Source organism: Echinococcus granulosus, assembly GCF_000524195.1.
Source record: "Echinococcus granulosus chromosome Unknown EG_S00013, whole genome shotgun sequence".
In the NCBI taxonomy this organism is placed as follows: domain Eukaryota; kingdom Metazoa; phylum Platyhelminthes; class Cestoda; order Cyclophyllidea; family Taeniidae; genus Echinococcus; species Echinococcus granulosus.
This window is the reverse complement of record NW_020170393.1, coordinates 880,965-900,497: the sequence shown is the minus strand read 5'-3', so window position 1 is coordinate 900,497 and position 19,533 is coordinate 880,965. Positions and strand designations below refer to the sequence as shown.

Here is a 19,533-nt window from a genome sequence, read left to right as displayed (position 1 = left end):
TTAACCTGTTTGGGGTGTATTTGCCAAAAAGAGACTTTGCTCTCAAATTTCCTCTAGCACAATGCGTTCCAAGCATGCCAACCGAATGCGAAAGATAATATCTCGTCTGCAGGACAAATTGGTTGAGTAAGTGCTCAGTGTGAACTGGCTGAAGAGCCTGCAAATGCATGAGGCTGTTTGTAAAATTGTCTAATTCTCTTTAGAAATGATGAACGCGTGTTCAAGTACTGGGCGAAGAACATTCCAGGCATCTGTGAAGGCGGACTCTCCCAACCTCTGCTTACCTGTGTTCAGGGCACCGGTTTATTCGAGGTCAACTTGAGTTCGGAGGTAAATCGTATTGTACGCACACTTCATGTCCTGAATGAGCGTGCGGATATTGCATACCTACCTTTAAAGCTGCCTAAGTAATGGGACAATCCAAATATGCTATTACTACGGTCATGATATACCTTTCAGCTGACCACAACGCTATGCGAAGTGAAGTATCTCCTTTCACTGGCCGGTACCAACATACCAGACGCGGCACTGAGGCTCTTTGAGCATCGTGAAATGCTGCGAAGGTACAAGCTCACTTTGGACGCCTTGGTAGCGAAACACACACATTTGCGTACGAGAATTGCCAACAATGTGATCGCCTTAGTTTCCACCGACTTAGTTGAAGTAGAACGTCTACTGCAAAAGAGCGCTACAAAGCTGCTCTGGTCCGACGCAGGTAGGTCAACACACCATCCCAATACATTGTCCACTCGTTTGGCTTAGACGAATTCAAGCAAATTTGATATTCCTCCTCAGGACATCGACTTATTTTCACACCATCAGGCCGGGTAGCTTTGCATACACCCGAGTTCGCTCTGAAGGCGTGGTGAGACCCAAGTGGCCTAAGAAAGCTGGAAACTAAATAAGCTTGTGTAGTCAAGTAAGCATTTAAAGAGACCGTTCCACTGGAGCGATGAACGGCTTCACTAGGGTGCGAACCACCGATCGCTCTCCACAAACTACTACCATAAATTCATCTTGCCTCCCGTTCATTCAATCTTTTTTGCCTTTCAAACTGTCAATTTCAGGGACATGGGAGCATATAAAATCCACACGTAACGCGGTGAATGACATTTACCAGCGGGTTAGAGAAGCGGAGGTGAATTTGGATACGATTTGCAAGCTTATGGAAACATGGACACATGCCCCGTTATTTGAAAGGCGCGACGGCAAGGCGGATAATCTGCTTGAGAGGAATGGCAACGCCGAAAAACGCAATGCGGAAATCAGGGAAGCGGGCGAAAAAATATCTGCTCTACTGGAGGTAATCAAACGGTAGACGCTGGTTTAGTACACAACTTTAGCTATGTCAACTTGTAAGCCTTGTCCCCGCTTATCTTCAGAGGGTCTTTAAGGGCCCACTGTTGCGCTTTTTAGACTAACCGTAAACTCTTCAGAACTGAGATTGGCTCAGCGGCGTGGAATGTCTACGTGGAAGACGTAGACGTCATCATCACCGAAGGTTTTGTGGAGACAATTCGCTGTTCTCTCGACTACCTCTTATCGGAAACTAACAAAGAGAGTTCGGAGATTCATCCTCTTTTTGAAATACGGATGGATCTAACGGTGAGTTTTAAGCTACTCCCATAGATTGCATAAGATATGGTTGACTGAATATGGAATTCACAGTCTATTTAGATTGCTTTTTTAAGATCTCCGGAATAAGTTTCGTGCCAGCTCTTGAGCAAGGACCTAACTCTACTTTCTTCGATGTATGCAATGCGATATTGGAGGATGTCTACAAGCAGGCAGATCAGATGAACCGAGTCGTCTCACAGGATGAGGAAGGTCCGACTTACGAGGTTCGTGAGTTTCTGTACAGCCTTAAAGCATCTTGCTTTCTGCCAACCCCCATAATGTCGAAATTTGTCTCATAACTTGATTGAAGTAGCCTCAAAATCGGATGGCTCGAAAATGTTGTTAAAACTGATAATGGACATTTTATCTGTTCTCGAAAGGCTCCGATCAGGAAGAATATGGAGTTGGAAGAGCTGAGACAGACTTTTATTGAGAGAGTGGAGATCGCAGTGCAGGGCGCGCGAGAATACAATGACAGCCTGGAACGATTTGCCTACCTCTGGACAGACAACAGAGAGGCAAGTTTAAAAGACTTTCTTAACGAAGAGAACAGCAAGTCCGATGACTCGCATTCAGCGCTTTCTCTGAAGCGGTTCAAGAATAAAATAGACGAATATGAGGCCATTTACGCAGAGGTAGGACATTAGATTTGGCGTTATCTTGCAGAGCCTCTCCTAAGAACTAAGGGTAATTGTGAAATAATTTCAGATCAACGAAATGAAGGAGATCGTCCTTGTAGAACCCTGGTTCAAAATCAACGCCAAGCCATTCAAACAGGGCTTGACCAACTGCGTGAAACGGTGGAGCCTCCTGTTCAAGAACTACTTGGTCAAATTTGTGACCAACAGTTTAAGCGACCTGGATGATTTCATCAAGGTAGGTCGCTTCATTCAAGAACGCTTTTGGGCTGAATTCTATACTGGCCTTTGAGATAGTTGATCCTTACATTCCCACAAGAGCTTTATTGGTTTAGTGCCTGCAGTTCCATGCTAAAAATAGCTCCCACTTAAAGGTGGCTATATTCCTGCTCTGGAGGCCCACAAGAGACGATGATATGCCAGTAAAAGAGACGTACTTGGGGCGGGTTATTCACAATAAGCAGGGCCCTGGACAGTTGGCCATCTAACCTCCCCCTTAAATATGAAGCTTTACCCACAGGACTGAAAGTACCTTAGACGCGTACCAAAGTCTGGGCGATTTGAGCTTACTGTGGTTACTTTTTCGCCTAATTAAATCAGGATTCGGCCCAGATGCTACAGAAAGATCCGGAACCCGGTGACTACGACCGTCTAGTGGAAGCGATGAGCTGCCTCGGTGCCGTAAAGGTCCGCCAACCTACCACCGACTCGATGTTTGAACCGCTGAAGCAAACTACTGATTTGCTAAAGTCCTACGGCCAGGAGGTGTCTCCAGAAATCCAACTTCTCCTCGAGGTACGCAAGTTTTTGCCATTCTTGTTTATTATTTCGAAAATAGCGAGCCATTCAGGTATCTAGTGGGGAATTTTCTTTATAAGAGAGTCTGGTTGTTTCGATTTCACCAAATATAATCATTGAAGTGGTAAATTAAACCGATCCCTTCCTTATAGCCGTGAGCCATACGGGTTACACTCATTTGAATAAATGTTTGTCTGATAAAAGGAATTTTTTATCACCGTTGGCGTGAAAGTGACTTTGATTCCTCCAGGAGCTGCCCAAGAAGTGGAGCAACTTGAAGAAGAGGGTTGTGTTGATGAAGCAGGTGGTGGCACCGTTGCAATCGGTGGAGGTAGCGAAGGTGCGGAAGTGGGCAACAGAATTCGAGGCGGTGCAGCACAAGTATCGCGAGGATTTCCTCAAAATTACGCCCTTCCAATATGAGTGCGAGGAGCCCTACACCGTGCTAGACAAGGTATGCCCACATAGGCGAGTGGCTGATATTCAATCACTACTTGATAGCTTGCTATCATATTTCTATTTGGTGGAAAGTAGAGTGGTTTCCCATTCCTTCCAAGCACTCATAAACACCGCCTCGGTGAAATGAAACTCAAGTTATCCATTCAAACACTTGTTAGTGATACGGTGTATGAATGTCATACCGATGCCTACGCATCCAAAGACTGACAAGTGATCTGTTGTCTTGTTAAATGACTAAGTGGTGGGAGATTTTGGATTCAGGGTACAGAAGGTTAACCAGATATCCCTTCCACATTCATAATTGAGCATATTGTGATTTGAAATACTCAATGTCAATAAGTTTGTTGTTGGTTTTGGCCACGCTTTGCATGTGACTAGCATTGTTACGAGCCCGTTTCCATACATGAATAATGAAGTCGCATTTACATTTCTGCCCATGGCAATGCAATTGTTGGGTGTCAATCACGGTGATCTTGGCAACGTTTGACAACACAGCGCAAATCGCCAAGTACCAAATCGTCCCTGCGACGAATAGCATAGGCAAACTTGGAGTACACATTTCATTTAGGAAGCCCTTGAAAATGTAGCGACTACCATAACGAGTTGAGAGGACACACACCTATGCATCAAGCGTATATTCCTACAGACATCTGCTAAAAATATCTTTATTTTCACAAATTAAAGGTAAATGACCTGCATTCGTTAATTTTACCATTCAGGAAAATGTAGCCATAAGCCAAATGGAGGAGGAACTCACGAGACTCAAAAGACAAGCTCAGCTGTTTGAAGTTGCTCTGCCAGAGTATCGTCAGCTAGCCAGCTGTCGACTTGACATTCGTCTCCTAAAAACTGTCTGGGATTGGGTGTTCTTCATTCACTCCACCATAGCCGGATGGTACGACACTCCATGGCGTCTCATCAGTGTAGATGAGATGGATCTCACGCTGAAGCAGTTCTCCGTAAAGGATCTCCGTCGTCTTGACAAGGAAGTTCGAGCCTGGCCTGTCTTTCTTGGTATTGAAGCTGAGGTTCACAATATGATGACTTCATTAAGAGCTGTGAATGAGCTGCAGAACTCGGCTATCCGGGGACGCCACTGGTCGCAACTGATGTCAACCACTGGAGTCCGTTTTGTCATGAACGAGAACACTGTCCTTGCGGAACTTCTAGCTCTGAAGCTGCACAACTACGAGGAGGAAGTACACACTCTTGTCGATAAGGCCATGAAAGAGGCCTCCATGGAGAAAGTGCTGAAGGAACTAGGCCAAACCTGGAGTCAGATGTCGTTTGAGATAGAGCAACATCCAAGAAGAAATTTGAAGTTGTTTAAAGTCAGTCAGGAGACAGTGGAAGTACTTGAGGAGAACCAAGTGCAGCTGCAAAATATGGTCACCTCAAAGCACGTTGATTTCTTCCGAGATCAAATCGCGGATTGGCAGAGGAAACTCACAACCACCGACTATGTTATCGGTCTTTGGTCAGAAGTCCAAAGAACGTGGGCATACCTGGAGGCAATTTTCCTCAGCTCAGAGGACATCCGCGAACAACTGCCAGAAGACTCTAAGAGATTTGATAAAATCGACGAGGAGTTCAGACAGATTGTTGGATATATCGGGCAAAGAGGGACAAACATCATTGAAGCCACGCATCTACCTGGTTTATCTGGTCGTCTCGAAAGTCTTAAGGAAAGTCTGAGTCTTTGCGAAAAGGCACTTGCAGATTACCTCGACACAAAGCGTCTGGCTTTCCCACGCTTCTACTTCATTTCACCTACTGATCTACTCGATATTTTAGCCAATGGAAATGAGCCTATTAAAGTCATACCTCACCTGTCAAAACTCTTTGACAGTATCGCCAGTGTTGATTTAAAAACGAATACCAAAACTGCAACATCGATGAAAGCGAAGGATGGGGAGGTAGTGCAGTTATCAAAGGAATGCTCTCTCGACGGTAAAGTTGAAGTATGGCTAAATCGAGTGCTAGAGGAGATGCGAGCCACCTTATTGCACAATCTCCATCATTGCGTGACCAACTTTGAGGAAAAACCCCGCGAACAGTGGATTTTTGATTATCCCGCCCAGGTCTCCCTGGCCGGCTGTCAGATAGGCTGGGTGGCAGAAGTGAATCTCAACTTTGCCCAATTGGAGGAGGGCTATGAGAACGCACTGAAATTCTTTAACAAAAAGCAGATCACCCAATTAAACGCGCTTATCACCCTGCTGGTAAGAGAGCTGAGTCCACAGGAGCGGCAGAAGGTAATGACCATCTGCACCATCGAGGTGCACAATCGCGACGTGGTAGCGCGACTGATCACGCAGAAGGTGATGGAACGCAACGCCTTTGAGTGGCTCAGCCAACTGCGACACCGATGGGATGAGGAGGTGAACGATTGCTTCGCTAGCATCTGTGACGCCCAGTTCCGCTACGCTTATGAATACCTCGGCAACACGCCACGGCTTGTCATCACTCCGCTTACTGATCGCTGCTACATCACTCTCACCCAGTCTCTCCATCTCTTCATGTCCGGTGCCCCGGCGGGACCTGCGGGAACTGGCAAGTTCTCTATTCTTTTTATCTTTGTTATGTTTGTCTTTGAATAATCCCTAGTATTGTAATTAGTAGCATCGATAACGAATCATCTGGCCGGAATCGGATCGTCTTTAACGAAATGACACTTTTAACGCGTTTACTAAGAAATCGAGTTGTGACGACTAGGTCGGCAGTTTGGGATGGAGGCGGACAGTTTTGAGCTAAAAGTGGCCGTAAAAGAGGATTTGCTTTGCTTGTACTGTTGACTAAGGTAGTTTTTCCCAACCTAGGCAAAACCGAGACCACAAAGGACCTGGGCCGTGCCCTCGGCATAATGGTCTACGTTTTTAATTGCTCTGAGCAAATGGACTACAAGTCTGTTGGAAATATCTACAAGGGCCTCGCTCAGTCCGGTTCATGGGGCTGCTTCGATGAGTTCAACCGTATCTCCATTGACGTGCTTTCAGTGGTGGCAGTGCAGGTGAAGTGCATCCAAGACGCTGTCAGGAACAAGTGCGTCCGCTTCAATTTCCTTGGCGAGGAGATCAGCCTCAATCCCACTGTGGGCATTTTTATTACTATGAACCCCGGCTACGCGGGTCGCACCGAGTTGCCAGAGAACCTGAAGGCCCTCTTCCGACCCTGCGCCATGGTGGTGCCCGACTTCGAGCTCATCTGTGAGATCATGCTGGTAGCGGAGGGTTTCATGGAAGCTCGTCTTTTGGCCCGAAAATTCATTACCCTATATGGACTGGCTAAGGAGCTGCTTTCCAAGCAGGATCATTACGATTGGGGCCTACGAGCTATCAAGTCGGTTCTGGTGGTTGCCGGCTCGCTCAAACGAGGCGATCCTACTCGCCCAGAAAAGGAAGTTCTAATGCGAGCTCTTCGTGATTTCAATACGCCCAAAATCGCCTCAGATGATTTGCCCGTCTTTATGGGTCTGATTACCGATCTTTTTCCATCAATGGACGTGCCACGGAAGAGAGATTTAGCTTTTGAAGAAGAGGTACGAAAAGCTGCCGTGGATTTGAAACTACAACCCGAAGAAAATTTTGTTCTCAAAGCTGTGCAACTGCAGGAATTGCTCGCTGTTCGTCACTCAGTTTTCGTTCTCGGCAATGCAGGCACTGGGAAATCTATGATTTGGCGCGCCCTGTTTAGGGCGAACCAGAACTTGAAGAAGAAACCTGTCGCGGTGGATTTGGATCCAAAAGCAGTGACCAACGATGAACTCTTCGGCGTCATAAATCCCGCTACTAGAGAATGGAAAGACGGTCTGTTTTCAGTAGTGATGCGGGACCTTTCCAGACTGAAGCATGATGGACCCAAATGGATAGTGCTGGATGGTGATATCGACCCCATGTGGATTGAATCCCTGAATACTGTGATGGATGATAACAAGGTCCTCACCCTGGCTAGCAACGAGAGAATTCCATTGACACCTAGCATGCGACTCGTTTTTGAAATTAGCCACTTGAAAACAGCCACACCAGCAACTGTCTCTCGGGCTGGCATTCTTTTCGTCAATCCTCAGGTCAGCATTGCATTTAACTTTGAGTATGTGCAATTACCATCTTCCAACTGGCTACTTCCTATTTGCAAATCGAGTGACTCTGTTGGATGATTTTGTAAGGACTTTTGCTATTTCAAATCGTATTTTAGGACCTGGGATGGGCACCGTATGTCTACTCCTGGTTGGCCTCCCGTGACAACCGTTCTGAGCAGGCTAATATAGGATTTCTCATTGAAACCTACGTTCCAATCTGCCTGGAGGCCCTTCGAACGCGGTTTAAGACCACTGTGCCATTAGTCGAGTTGGGCCATGTGCAGACCCTGTGTCACCTGCTGGAGGTTCACCTCACCCCCACAAACACGCCTCCTGATACACCCAAGGAGGTTTACGAGGCCTTCTTTGTATTTTGCGCTGTTTGGGCCTTTGGGGGCGCCTTGGCACAGGACCAGTTGGTTGATCACAGGGTGGAGTTTTCCAAGTGGTGGATCGAGGAATTCAAATCTGTTAAGTTTCCTGCCACCTCGGGTGCCACGGTGTTTGATTTCTATCTCGATCCGGAGACCAAGAAGTTTGAACCGTGGAGTAAGAAGGTTGAACAATTCATTCTAGATCCAAATGAACCGCTACAGGTACGTCATTACCTTAAAATTTCTTAAATAATTCAGTTGAAATAATCTAAAGACTTCTGGTTTATCGGTGAAGAACGTTTTTTTCATCGTTGGAACAAACCGTGAAGATGTCTTCGTGAACGGATTTAAAGCATTCATCACTTCCTTCTAGACGGCGCATGTGTCGACTACGGAGACGGCGCGAATTCGATACTTCCTCAATCTTCTAGTCGCAGCTCGTCGACCCGTCATGCTGGTCGGGGGTGCAGGGACCGGAAAGACCGTTCTGGTGCAGAATCTGCTTCGGGACCTTGGAGAGGATTTTCTTGTGGTTAATGTGCCCTTGAATTTCTACACCACAAGCGAGATGCTCCAGCGAGTGTTGGAGAAACCACTGGAAAAGAAAACTGGTCGTTGCTACGGTCCACCGGGTAGCAAACGCCTTATCTACTTCATCGATGACCTAAACATGCCAGAAGTGGACGCCTACTTTACGGTGCAGCCGCATACCCTGATCCGACAACACATTAACCACTCGCATTGGTACGATCGGGCCAAACTCACATTGAAGGAGGTCACTAACGCCCAGTATGTGACCTGCATGAATCCCACGGCGGGTAGTTTCACCATTGATTCACGACTGCAGGTACACATCTTCCACACTCCCTCTCTCTCTCAGCCTGCCACGTACTGAGTCACCTAATGCTGTTCCTCCTCTTCACTTCAGCGTCACTTTGCCATCTTTAATATCAGTTTTCCAGGAAGAGATGCTGTTCACTCAATCTACAACTCCATCCTCTCGCAACATCTTCAACTGCCTTCTGCAGATTTTCCACAAATCGTGCAGCGCCTAGCCTCCAGCCTCACTGGCCTAGCCGTTGACTTCCATGCCCGAATAACGGCCACATTCTTACCAACTGCTTTGAAGTTTCACTACGTTTTCAACTTACGTGATCTCACAAATGTTTTTCAGGTTAGTAAAATTGTTTATCAAATCTTTCCTTGTCAAAATACCCATGTATTGATACGAAGAACAGTAGATCTGCTTGAAAATTTTTTTTCCTATCAGGGCCTCTTATTTTCGAAAGATGAGTGTCTTAAGGCTCCACTCGATTTGCTGCGTCTCTGGATTCATGAAACTGAGCGGGTCTACGCGGACAAGTTGACAGATGCATCTGATCAGACCGCCTTTGACAAGCTCCTGCATGATTTTGTCATTAAGCATTTCACAGAGTTAGACGTCGAGGAGAGTGTCATCTTCTCCAAGCCCCTCCTCTACTGTCACTTTATTCAGGGTTTTAATGATCCTCGTTACCTTCCGGTGGAGTCAAATGATACCCTAGCAAAGCTGTTAAATGACGCGTTGGTAAATTACAATGAGATGTACGCCGCTATGAATCTTGTCCTCTTTGAGGATGCGATTGAACATATTCTGAGAATTGATCGTATTCTTGAATCACCACGAGGCAATGCTCTACTGGTTGGAATCGGTGGTTCGGGTAAGCAATCACTTTCACGCCTGGCTGCGTTCATCAGTTCTCTCGAGGTCTTTCAGATTGTCGCCAGGAAGGGCTACTCTGTCACCGACTTAAAAGCCGATCTGGCTGCGCTGTATCGAAAGGCAGGACTCAAAAACGTCGGAACCGTGTTTCTTCTTACTGATGCCCAAGTATTAGAAGAAAAGTTCCTTGTGATAATAAATTATCTACTAGCATCGGGAGAGATTCCTGATCTCTTCGCTGACGATGAGGTGGAGGAGATTATTTCTGCTGTTCAATCAGAAACGAAGGCTGCAGGTATTCTGGATACCAGGGAGAATTGCTGGCAGTTTTTCATCAACAAGGTCAGACGAACGCTAAAAGTGGTTCTATGTTTCTCCCCAGTCGGCCCGAAGCTTCGTATGCGTGCTAGGCGTTTTCCAGCGCTGGTCAACTGCACAACCATCGACTGGTTCCATGAGTGGCCAGAAGAAGCCTTGCTCTCTGTATCGAAGCGATTTGTGTCTGAAATTAGCCTTCTTGATCCAGCCCTATGTGAACCCATTTCTACATTCATGTCTCATGTGCATAAGACGGTGAATGATGTGAGCAGAGACTACTTAACCAACGAGAAGCGCTACAATTACACCACTCCCAAGTCTTTTCTAGAACAGATTCACTTGTATGAAAACATGTTAAATAGACGAGACGAGGAGATTCGAGGTAACATTGCCCGTTTAGAAAATGGCTTGCAAAAGCTGGAAAGCACTGCTCAACAGGTTGACGATCTGAAAGCAAAATTAGCCACTCAGGAGGTCGCACTAGCTGAGAAAAATGAGGATGCCAACAAGTTGCTGGCTATTGTTAGCGCGGAGACAGAGAAAGTGGTTGCCGAGAAGGCGGTAGCTGATGAGGAGGAAAAGAAGGTGGCAAAGATTCGAGCAGAAGTTTCAGTCAAACAGCGGGAATGTGAGGTAGACCTTGCTAAGGCCGAGCCGGCACTTGTGGCTGCCCAGGAGGCCCTAAATACACTAAATAAGAGTAACCTGACGGAAATGAAGTCTTTTGGCACGCCACCGCCGGCTGTTGTTAAAGTTGTCGCCGCTGTCGCTTGTCTCCTGGCTCCACAAGGTCGAGTACCCAAAGATCGCAGTTGGAAAACCGCCAAGGCCGGAATGATGAGTAAGATAGACCAGTTTCTTGATAATCTGATCAACTATGACAAGGAAAATATGCATGAGAACTCGCTAAAAGCTGTAGCCGAGTATCTGAAGGACCCCGAATTCGACCCTAATCTAGTTCGCAGTAAATCTCTCGCTGCTGCCGGACTCTGCTCGTGGGTCATCAACATAGTCAAATTTCATGAGGTCTTCTGTGTAGTGAAACCCAAGCGAGAGGCTTTGGACGAGGCCAACAAGGAGTTGCAAGGTGCCACCGAGGCTTTGGATAAAATTCGAGAAGAGATTGGCCACCTAGAGAGTAAGTTAGCGGAGTTGACTGTCAACTTTGAAAACGCCAAGACTGAGAAGCAGAAGTGTCAGGACGAGGCAGACAACACAAAAAAAACCATCGACTTGGCCAATCGCCTTGTAGGCGGTCTCGCCTCGGAGAAGCTTCGGTGGTCGCAACAGATCGAAGAGCACAATGTTCAGGCCTCATGCCTTCCTGGAGATGTCCTCATAACCGCCGCCTTCCTGTCCTATCTTGGCTACCTCACTAAAAAGTACCGATCCGATTTACTTGACAAATTGTGGATGCCCTTTCTGAAAACTCTACAGCCCGCAGTTCCGATGACACCTGACCTTGACCCGCTTTCTTTACTGGTGGATGATGCACTTGTAGCAAAGTGGAACAATGAGGGACTGCCCAGCGACCGGTTTTCAGTGGAGAACGCTGCTATACTTACCTCTTCGGAGCGTTGGCCTCTCCTTGTAGATCCCCAATTACAAGGTATTAAATGGATTAAGACGCGCTACGCTGAAGACCTTAAAGTTCTTAGACTGGGTCAAAAAGGCTACCTTGATGTCATCGAGAAGGCAATTTCAGAGGGAGCTGTTGTTCTGATTGAGAACATCGACCTCGTTATTGATCCAGTCTTGGAACCCCTCATCGGTCGGAACACGACCAGGAGAGGCACAGCGATCCGTCTGGGTGGAAAGGAAATCGACTATAACCCAGCGTTTAAATTGATCCTGCAGACTAAGTTGGGCAATCCGCACTATGCACCAGAGTTGCAGGCACAGACGACACTCATTAATTTCACGGTGACTCGTGACGGCTTGGAGGACCAACTTCTAGCTAATGTAGTCCGAAAGGAGAGACCAGACTTGGAGAATTTAAAATCCGACCTCACTCGACAGCAAAATGAGTTTAAAATCACTCTGAAGAACCTCGAAGACGCCTTGCTGGCGAAGCTTTCAGAGGCGGAGGGTAACTTTCTAGGTAACTATGCCCTTGTCGAAAATTTGGAAACAAATAAGCGAACAGCGGCAGAAATTCAAGGTAAAGTTCAACAGGCAAAGGTGACAGAGGCGGAGATTAACACGGCCCGTGAGATCTACCGGCCAGCCTGTGAGCGTGCCGCGATACTCTACTTCATTGTCAGCGATTTGAATAAAGTCAATCCCATTTACCAGTTCTCTCTGAAGGCCTTTGGTTGTGTCTTTGACGCAGCTATGACCCGAGCCGAGACCTCTGAAGATGTGAAATCGCGTGTGACAAATATTATCAACTCGGTGACGTATTCTGTGTACGTGTACACATCGAGGGGTCTCTTTGAAAAGGACAAACTATTGTTTACAGCTCAAGTCGCCTTCCAAGTGTGTCAAGCGAGAGGTGAGGTGAATGCACAAGAACTGGACTATCTTTTACGCTTCCCCGTTACACCAAACGTGACCAGTCCTGTCGACTTTATCACCAACATCGGTTGGGGTGCAATAAAGGCTCTAACTACTCTGGAGACTTTTAATAACCTAGACTCTGACATTGAGGGCTCTGCCAAGCGCTGGAGAAAGGTGGTCGATAGTGAAAAGCCTGAAAACGAAAGACTACCACAAGAATGGAAGAACAAGACCCACCTGCAACGTCTGTGCATCCTCCGCGCTTTGCGACCGGATCGCATGCTGTATGCCATTCGCAATTTTGTCTCTGCTAATCTCGGGAAGGTGTTTACTGAGGGAAGCAGTCTTTCATTTGCCGAGTCCTTTGAAGAGTCTGGACCAGCAACTCCGATCTTCTTCATTCTCTCACCAGGTGTTGATCCACTGAAAGATGTCGAGGCTCTTGGACGGCAGATTGGTTTCACTAGTGATAGGAAAAATTTCCACAACATCTCCTTGGGTCAAGGTCAGGAGAGTGTTGCCGAGGAAACGATGAAGTTGTCTGCACATGAAGGCCATTGGATTATTTTGCAGAATGTACATCTGGTGGCAAAATGGCTGCCGGCTTTTGAGAAGCTTCTGGAAGAGCTTATGGACGGAGCACATGAAAACTACCGAGTGTTTATAAGCGCCGAGCCCGCAAGCTCACCTGAGTTCCATGTAATTCCACAGGGAGTACTGGAGAATTCCATCAAGATTACGAATGAACCACCCACTGGTATGCAGGCGAATATTCACAAAGCCCTAAACAATTTCACTCAGGCAACGCTGGAAATGAGCATAAAGGAATATGAATTTAAGATGATTCTATTCACACTCTGTTACTTTCATGCTGTGGTGTGTGAACGTCGAAAGTTTGGACCACAGGGCTGGAACCGCGTCTATCCATTCAACACTGGTGACCTGACAATCAGTGTCGATGTGCTCTACAACTATCTTGAGGTAAATAACGATATACCCTGGGAAGGTCTGCGTTATCTTTTCGGGGAGATAATGTACGGCGGACATATTACTGACGATTGGGACAGACGTCTGTGTAAAACATATTTGGAAGAGTATATAACCACAACCATGATGGATGGTGACCACTTACTCGCTCCTGGGTTCAAGGCTCCTCCAAATTCAGACATGGCTGGCTATCACAAGTACGTAGATGCCAACCTGCCACCAGAATCACCCTACCTCTATGGAATGCATCCAAATGCAGAGATAGATATTCTTACTGTAGAATCCGAGAAGCTGTTTCGAAGACTGCTTGAAATGATGCCTCGGGAAAGTAAGGAGGGTGAGCAGACAGATGATAGCTTAGAAAAAAATGTTCAGACAAAGCTTGAAGACATTCTTGGGAGACTGCCAGAACCATTTAACATGCAGGATCTGCACTCACGCGTACCTCCTGAGGAAAGAACTCCATTCGCCATTGTCGCCCTTCAGGAGTGCGATCGCATGAACATTCTTTTGAGGGAGATTTTACGTTCCCTCAAGGAGTTAAGTCTAGGATTGAAGGGTGAACTAACCATAAGTCCAGAGATGGACGCCCTACAAAATGCACTCTTTTTTGACACAGTTCCACAAACATGGACTACCAGAGCTTATCCCAGTCTCTACCCATTGGGTCTGTGGTACGCGGACCTGATTGCGAGAGCGAGGGATTTGGAGATTTGGGTGACTGACTTCACGTCGCTGCCAAGTGCAATCTGGTTGGGAGGGCTGTTCAATCCACAATCCTTCCTCACTGCAATCATGCAGCAGATGTCACGAAAGAACGAATGGCCACTGGATCGAGTGACCCTGAATGTGGATGTGACGCGGAAGACAAGGGAGGAGCTGACAGGACCCCCAAGGGGCGGCGCGTTCGTGCACAGCCTCTTTGTGGAAGGTGCACGGTGGGACACACAGACTGGTCTGCTGGCGGAGGCAAAGCCCAAGGAGTTGGTCTCCGCTCTACCCATCGTCTTTATCAAGGCCGTTCCCGTTGACAAACAGGACACACGAGGCACCTATGCCTGTCCCGTGTATAAGACGAAGAGCCGCGGTCCCACGTATGTGTGGACATTTAACTTGAAAACGAAGGCCAAACCTGCCAATTGGGTGCTTGGTGGTGTGGCAATCATTCTACAAGTTTAACTCTCCTCAGAAGTCGTCAGACACTTGCAATCACATTCCTTGCACTTACTGTGACATATTTCATTTAATCTACTTACATGTTATAAGTAGCTGCCCACTCTCTTTTGTCTTAAGCGGAGTTTTGAATGCAGTTTTTGCAGCATTTGAGTTAACCTTGAAGCCACGGCATCGTATACAAGTATGAAGCGAGTATCTGATGAGCATCTAGAGGAGCTGAAAGTTCACTGGCTCAGGTGACTCTGAAGGTGTCTTCTGGAATCGCCAGAGACTAGAGGTTATAATTAGCCAGCTACTGCATGACCTTGTATGGTGGAACGTCTAACTTATTCTGCATCCATCAAAGGTCATTGTTCTGCTTCGGTCATCTCAAATTAATCCGTGAGTTGAAATCGGCCACAGAAGAAGAAATGTGATGATTGGTGAATTCGCAGCATATGTTATGCGCTGTAATCGAAATCGTAGGTTTCGATGGATCCCCTAGATACCACCATATCGGTTTTCAATGTTAGAAAAAACTTTAAAAGTTAGCATAACCCGGCTTCTTGAAGGCAACATAGAGGGGTGGGGGTGTAAAGTGCCTACTAATCACGGTTTCCAATCCCTGTGATAGAGGAGACCTTTCTGCCACTACCGACAACTACTAAGAGAGTGAGGCAGTTACACAAATTGATGTGGTCTCGGTACACTCTCCTCTGAAAGTCTCCACAACAGTTGCGTTGCATCAATGGTGTCTCGATCTTGTCCCCCTTTAAGGTTTAAATGTTAAAACTGCCTCCAGCATGGAAATTCAATTATTGTTGGAGGCGTGAACCAACTTTTGAAGTCGCGTGATGTCAAAGAGACCACTAAAGGAAATGCCGCTGTAATGCAAGGTACTGTTCAGTATGCTTGGTTTACTTCTAGGTTTAATCAAATGAAATTACCATTTAACATGGTTATGAGAATTAGGGTATTCACACCTCTCCGAAATTTGATTTAAGGACAATCAAGGCGAATTGCTGCGTGAGTACCACGTAGTGGATAGGTTGCTCCTCCCAGAAGCTGATTAGCGAATTTGGCATGTTGACTTTTCAGCCCTTATCCTTGTCGCAACCAGGTGGTGCATTGGGGTTGTGGGTGACCAGAATGAACATTATGTGTTCATTTAAGGCAGGTAAATGGCACCTCACTGGCACTCCTCCTCCAACGAGGCGTAAACAAGCCGAAAGTCCTGCGGACATCCAGATTTGATAGTTCGCCATGGTCAGCCATCTAGCTTTGTCACCCTTTGTCAGGTGAACGGTAGGAGGTTGAGGCGAGTAGGCAAGGTCAAAAAGTCACTCAGCTCAGCCATCCATGATCTAAACATTAGAGTTGTTGATGGCTAGTTAGGTGCAGGTAGAATTGCGGTCTGTAGTACCTAGGGTTGACTATGTGACTAGGTTGGAATAGGCGTAATAATCGCATGCCTTCCAATGTGACACAGATGGGCAAAAAAGGAGGTTGTGTTTGCCAATCCTCGTTACCAAGCTGGCGAGATGTTTGTTTAGGGTGTGCGAGTGAGCTTGCTGTGGGGACTGCAGAAACATGCCATTTTAGGTCTGCTGTCGCTGTCACAACTACCACCAAACCATCGCCCACTGCTCCATCTGACACTAGTACTTCGGTACAGAGATTCATCCGTGAACTCTCTGTCTCCATCCTTTGGATGTTCCCATTTCGGTCAAGCACTTCAAGTTTTCGTTGAATAATGCAAGGCTTCTTTTGCGAAACACTACCACCATTCAGAGGGTGATATTCTTGCAGGGAATGCTGAGCTGTGGCGTAGTTCACGACTTCAGAGACGACATAGCACTTTCAATGCATAACTTGGAGACCTGGGTAAGGCTTGATATGACCTTCCATCATGCCATCTTTTGTCATTTGCTTAGAGAAAACTTCGTTTTACTGAAAAGAACTAATCCCGTCGGTTTTCATGGGCTGCTTACTTTATCCACTTGTACCTGGATTCCATGATTCTGTCAGGTTTTAACGGCCTCGGAGAGCTCTCACCTCCCAAGTCTAATAGTCAAGCTTGGATAATCAGGTTGACAGGAAACCATTCTGATTATTTAATTTTGATGCTCCTAGCCGCTGTTATGAATGGTAGATCGTGGATACAATCGACGTTTCCGTTCACTTGACTATAGCGAAAACATTCTGGGGGGGAGGGTACCAGGAGGGATCAGACGATTTCTATAAAAAAAGCGCTATTACAGAATGTCCGTGACACATGGCTAGTCAGGTCTTCCCCTAATCTGTGGTTGGTATTAGTGCTCCATGATGAAGCTTGGAATGGGAGTAAAGCTGACTGATGGACTGGAATACCAATTTACAGAAGGTATGTGGGCCACTGGCATGGTCCTAAGGCCAGCCTGTCCGGTACTGTAAAACGACCAAGTTGAAAGCGGATCTTCAGCAAAACTGAGAGTTAAACAGCCATCGTATTACACAGTCCCTTACCTCTTTTGAGCGTCGTCTCCGGCGCCCCCTTGCTCAACATCTCGTGTCAGCCATCACTACGTAGTCGGTGCCCTAAGGAAACACCTACGAGCTGGTCGTGACAGTCATCGAATTTCTATGCAAATGAGGGAACACTTGACCACATCATCACTGACTTTACCAGTCTGGACATTACACCTAGTTAGCATCTGGAGTGCGACAGTTCAATGTTCCAAGCTACCCCACAGACGATGACAATGTTCACCACCGGTGATCTTGTAACATACAACACAGAAGGCGCCATTTGCAGTGCAAAGGGTAGTGCAATGTCACAATGTACCCACCACTGACTATTAATGAGGGAGACAGGTGAGGAGGGGTAAGGGTGGGTCGGACCCTAAATGGACGACTAAAGTTACTAGCATCCGGTGTTTTGATAGGTGTTGGTTTACTGTCTAACCCTTTCACACGTGGGAGTCCCGGCTGACTGGAGCCATGGTAAGCCGAGGCAAGCGACGGAGAACAGTGGCGCCAAAGCCCTGGACTTGGAGCAACATTGTTATGCACTCAATTGTTCATTCTTGGCGGCCATAAATCAGCTGAATTAAAAAATCTTGGCATTCCCTTTAAATTTTTTCTTTAGTTAACGCATATTTATTATCCTCAAACAAGTTCCAAGGCTGACCGATCTGAATAATAACTTGTAGCATATTTCCAAGAAAAGTTATTTAACTTTACACTGAAGCTTCAGCCCACTTTATACTTCCGTAGAGCAGAGGTATGCCAAAGCATGAAAGATGTTGGAAATTTTTCGCGCTTCTACTACATAAAATCACCTCTGTAACCACAACATGAATGTGCAAATCACGCCAACACCGCACAAATTTTTCAAACAAAAACTTGGCAAAAGATTTTACGGAAAAAGGATTAGCAGAGAGAAATTTGTATTCGCAACAAGGACAAAAGTCTGGTTCACGTACCCCCCATCGTACTCGCCAGAATACGCTCCTAGCGCCCTAATGGAGACGTCGTAGCGCAGTAATTTCCTCATGTGGGACCACCGATTATGCTGCAGACTTCAAAGGCAGTGCCGTTGACGATTGTCCATGTCTATGATTTCAACAGTGAAAATTGCACTGTTCACATTCCGACTACGGCGTCATTGTGCTCTGTAACCTCGATTTGGCGGCGCATAACACCATGCATCGGTTACTACGCAAGAGAAAGACTCTTGTCTCCTCCTAAGTTGGGCAAAAGAGGGCAGCTGGTGGGGAACTCTTCGCGGTGCTTGCAACAACTTCTCCCCCACTATTAGTCCAAGTTTTTATCTTACAATCAAACAAAGCACACCCCACACAGAGGCACATTTATTGCCAAAAACTACTTCTTAGTGGATACAAAAAGCCGAGTCGCGTGCTTAAGAATAACACCGAGGGGGCCTGTCTCAGTAGCCAATTCTTGTGCAAAGACAAGGGTCACAAACAAGTCCTAAATAAGCAGCCTTAAGAGGGCAAAGAGAGCATTCATGAACCACACGGAGACTGTAACAAGAGGCTCATCAAACTGCAATTGCTTGAGGGGCTACATTTGGCTCATCTGACGTAAAGCGCCAGATGGAGCAGTTTGCAAAGCGTCTGGACAAATCGGACCTCCGAGTGGCCACCCATTTGAGCACAAACAATACCTTCTATCAAAGGCGGAAAAAGCTTTTTAGTAAGGCACAAATTATATGCCTAATAAACATGTCACTACAGCGCTTTGACCCCCCGTCTCAGATCCGATGACCCATTCCCAAGACTGGTAGGCACATATCGGGTGGAAAGAAGCCAAGGCACTGATGTATAAAAGAGCTGCAAGTTGCTTTGACGTCGTCTGTCGCCCAGACAGGGGACGGGCATGGTGTGGTCTGGATAAAGGCGTCAGTAATTAGTTAGTTGTCTCACTTTTTGGAAAGATGACTGCCTTAATCGGGTTGTAACAATCTGCTATTTCGCTGCGGCCGCAGCTAATGTTGCAATGATGGTAGCAGAGTAGGCGGCGCCTAGTAAGAAGGACAGCGGTTAGGGCTAGAACAGGTGCCACCGCTATCTTTTAGATCCATCGCTACTCGTTCCACACGCATGCTGCAAAGTTGACCTCCACCCGATATCGCATGTCAAGCTTCTTTTTACTCGCAAATCGCTACTCTCATGGATATGCGTAGGGCAAGTTGACGGTTGGGAAAGTTCCAACGGGCATGTGAGCAACTACTTTTGTCAAATCTGCAGGAAAATCTTGTGCGTACTTGGCTGTAAAAATTGTGATCAACGGCCTCGCAAAGTCATTTAAACATGCACACTCGAATGTATAGGAAGAAAGTGACATAAATATAAGTGCTTAAGTAACGTTTGCAGAAATTGCATAATTACGTCAAAACACTTTGGT

General features: G+C 46.6%; 1 protein-coding gene across 1 annotated transcript; it reads left to right on the top strand. All coding sequences in view use genetic code 11, as the record gives it.

Annotated features, from left to right (window-relative positions):
* Positions 1-61: 61 nt before the first annotated feature.
* On the top strand, positions 62-14,649 carry EGR_02810 (Dynein beta chain, ciliary; the record flags this gene model as incomplete). The annotated part of the gene is made up of 15 exons (XM_024492059.1): positions 62-126; positions 204-330; positions 460-715; positions 1,068-1,303; positions 1,417-1,605; positions 1,692-1,841; positions 2,326-2,493; positions 2,877-3,050; positions 3,304-3,507; positions 4,232-6,038; positions 6,332-7,578; positions 7,707-8,186; positions 8,338-8,782; positions 8,927-9,138; positions 9,235-14,649. The coding sequence occupies 15 exons, from the start codon at positions 62-64 to the stop codon at positions 14,647-14,649; spliced, it is 11,175 nt and encodes a 3,724-aa protein (XP_024353553.1).
* Between the last annotated feature and the right edge of the window lie 4,884 nt (positions 14,650-19,533).